General features: G+C 34.1%; 1 protein-coding gene across 1 annotated transcript; it reads right to left on the reverse strand.

The window, feature by feature from the left end:
• Nucleotides 1-214: 214 nt before the first annotated feature.
• On the reverse strand, nt 215-862 carry LOC123209822 (histone H3.2). Its single transcript, XM_044627983.1, has one exon. The coding sequence runs from the start codon at nt 754-756 to the stop codon at nt 346-348; it is 411 nt and encodes a 136-aa protein (XP_044483918.1). The 5' UTR covers nt 757-862; the 3' UTR covers nt 215-345.
• Nucleotides 863-1,695: the final 833 nt, after the last annotated feature.

Consider the following 1,695-nt stretch of genomic DNA (forward strand, 5'->3'; position numbering starts at 1 on the left):
GATGACAGGCAAACACAATCTTATTTTAGAAAATAATAAGAATCTTATTTTTAACATAATTTTGATTTGATGGGTATGATTATTAGATCTAAATTCTTTCCCATTGATCAAAACATTTTCTCATCAGTCATTTTAATAAAAAGCATTAGCATGTCCTTAATTTTCTTATTCTTCTTCGATTAAGGATCCATCCACATCAAGTTTCTTTGGTGCATGAATAAAAGGATGAAGTTCCGCATTCACAAGAATTTTAACAAACACATGCCATACAATATAAACCAAACCAAGTCCAACCTAATCTTAATCCACCATCCAATCCTAAACATTGATATCTCATATTCCTGTTTAAGCCCTTTCACCTCTAATCCTCCTAGCAAGCTGAATATCCTTGGGCATAATAGTCACCCTCTTCGCATGAATAGCGCATAAATTTGTGTCCTCAAACAGCCCCACCAAGTACGCCTCCGCCGCCTCCTGAAGCGCCGCCACGGCACTGCTCTGAAACCTCAGATCTGTCTTGAAATCCTGAGCAATTTCTCTCACTAACCTCTGGAATGGCAGCTTCCTAATGAGAAGCTCGGTGCTCTTCTGATATTTTCTAATTTCTCGGAGAGCCACCGTTCCTGGACGGAATCTATGAGGCTTCTTCACTCCGCCTGTGGCCGGAGCTGACTTTCTGGCGGCCTTTGTGGCCAGTTGTTTTCTCGGAGCCTTGCCCCCAGTTGACTTGCGGGCGGTTTGCTTTGTGCGGGCCATTAGGTTAAAGCTTTTCTTTTCTTAAAAAAGGTGGAAGAATGAGAGTTGTAATTTGGAATTGTGAGTGTTCCGTATTTATAGAAAGGAAAGCAGAGAGGCGGGAAGTTGTTAAGAGAAAGTGTTTTTGATGGTTTGAATGAAAACAGAATCGGACGGCTGATAGTGTTTAGAAGTAATTGACTCCGATGCCGATCCGCGTGAAACTTGAAACAGCCAGTAAAAGGATTTTAATAAGGCGCCGCGAGTTTAAGGAAGTAAAATAAATTAGCGCCCATGGATAAATTCTTGGCTCCAAAAGAAGCGTGAAATTTGAATTCTAATTATGTAAAGAAAAGAAAACTTTCTATTACACCAAGAATTTATTTAGAGGGCAATTAAATTAAATGTCTTAAATTTATGAGAAATTAATTAAAATAAGCACGAAATTAGTCGTGTAAATCTTTTTCAATAAAATTTTAATAATTTTATCTTTTTAAGCAAATTATAGTTTTTATACTAAAAATATCTTTCATCCTATTTCTTCGCACTTAGAGTAATTTTTACCAGAAAATCTTTTTCCTAAAGTATACAGATTAATTTTTCTGTAATCGTTAAGATTTATAAATTCAAAACATATTAATTTCTAATGTAATACTTGATATCTATGTATCTTTACAAAATAATGAATATAACTACATAAAATGTGTGTGGGTTCTACATGGGTGCGAAAGAGTGTGCGTTTTTCTGACGTAAACCTTTTTCGATAAAATTTTAGTAGTATTACCTTTTTTAAGCAAATTATATTTTTATACCAAGAATATCTTTCATCCTATTTCTTCGCACTTAGAGTAATTTTTTCCAGAAAATCTTTTTCTGAGAGTATGCAGATTAATTTTAGATTTTTTTTTTTTGTAATTGTTAAGATTTACAAATCCAAAATAGATTAATTTTTGATTTAAT

Source organism: Mangifera indica, chromosome 1, assembly GCF_011075055.1.
Source record: "Mangifera indica cultivar Alphonso chromosome 1, CATAS_Mindica_2.1, whole genome shotgun sequence".
Classification (NCBI taxonomy): Eukaryota; Viridiplantae; Streptophyta; class Magnoliopsida; order Sapindales; family Anacardiaceae; genus Mangifera; species Mangifera indica.

Coding starts and splice junctions, on each gene's coding strand:
- LOC123209822 (XM_044627983.1), bottom strand. CDS start 756: ATGGCCCGCACAAAGCAAACCGCCCGCAAGTCAACTGGGGGCAAGGCT.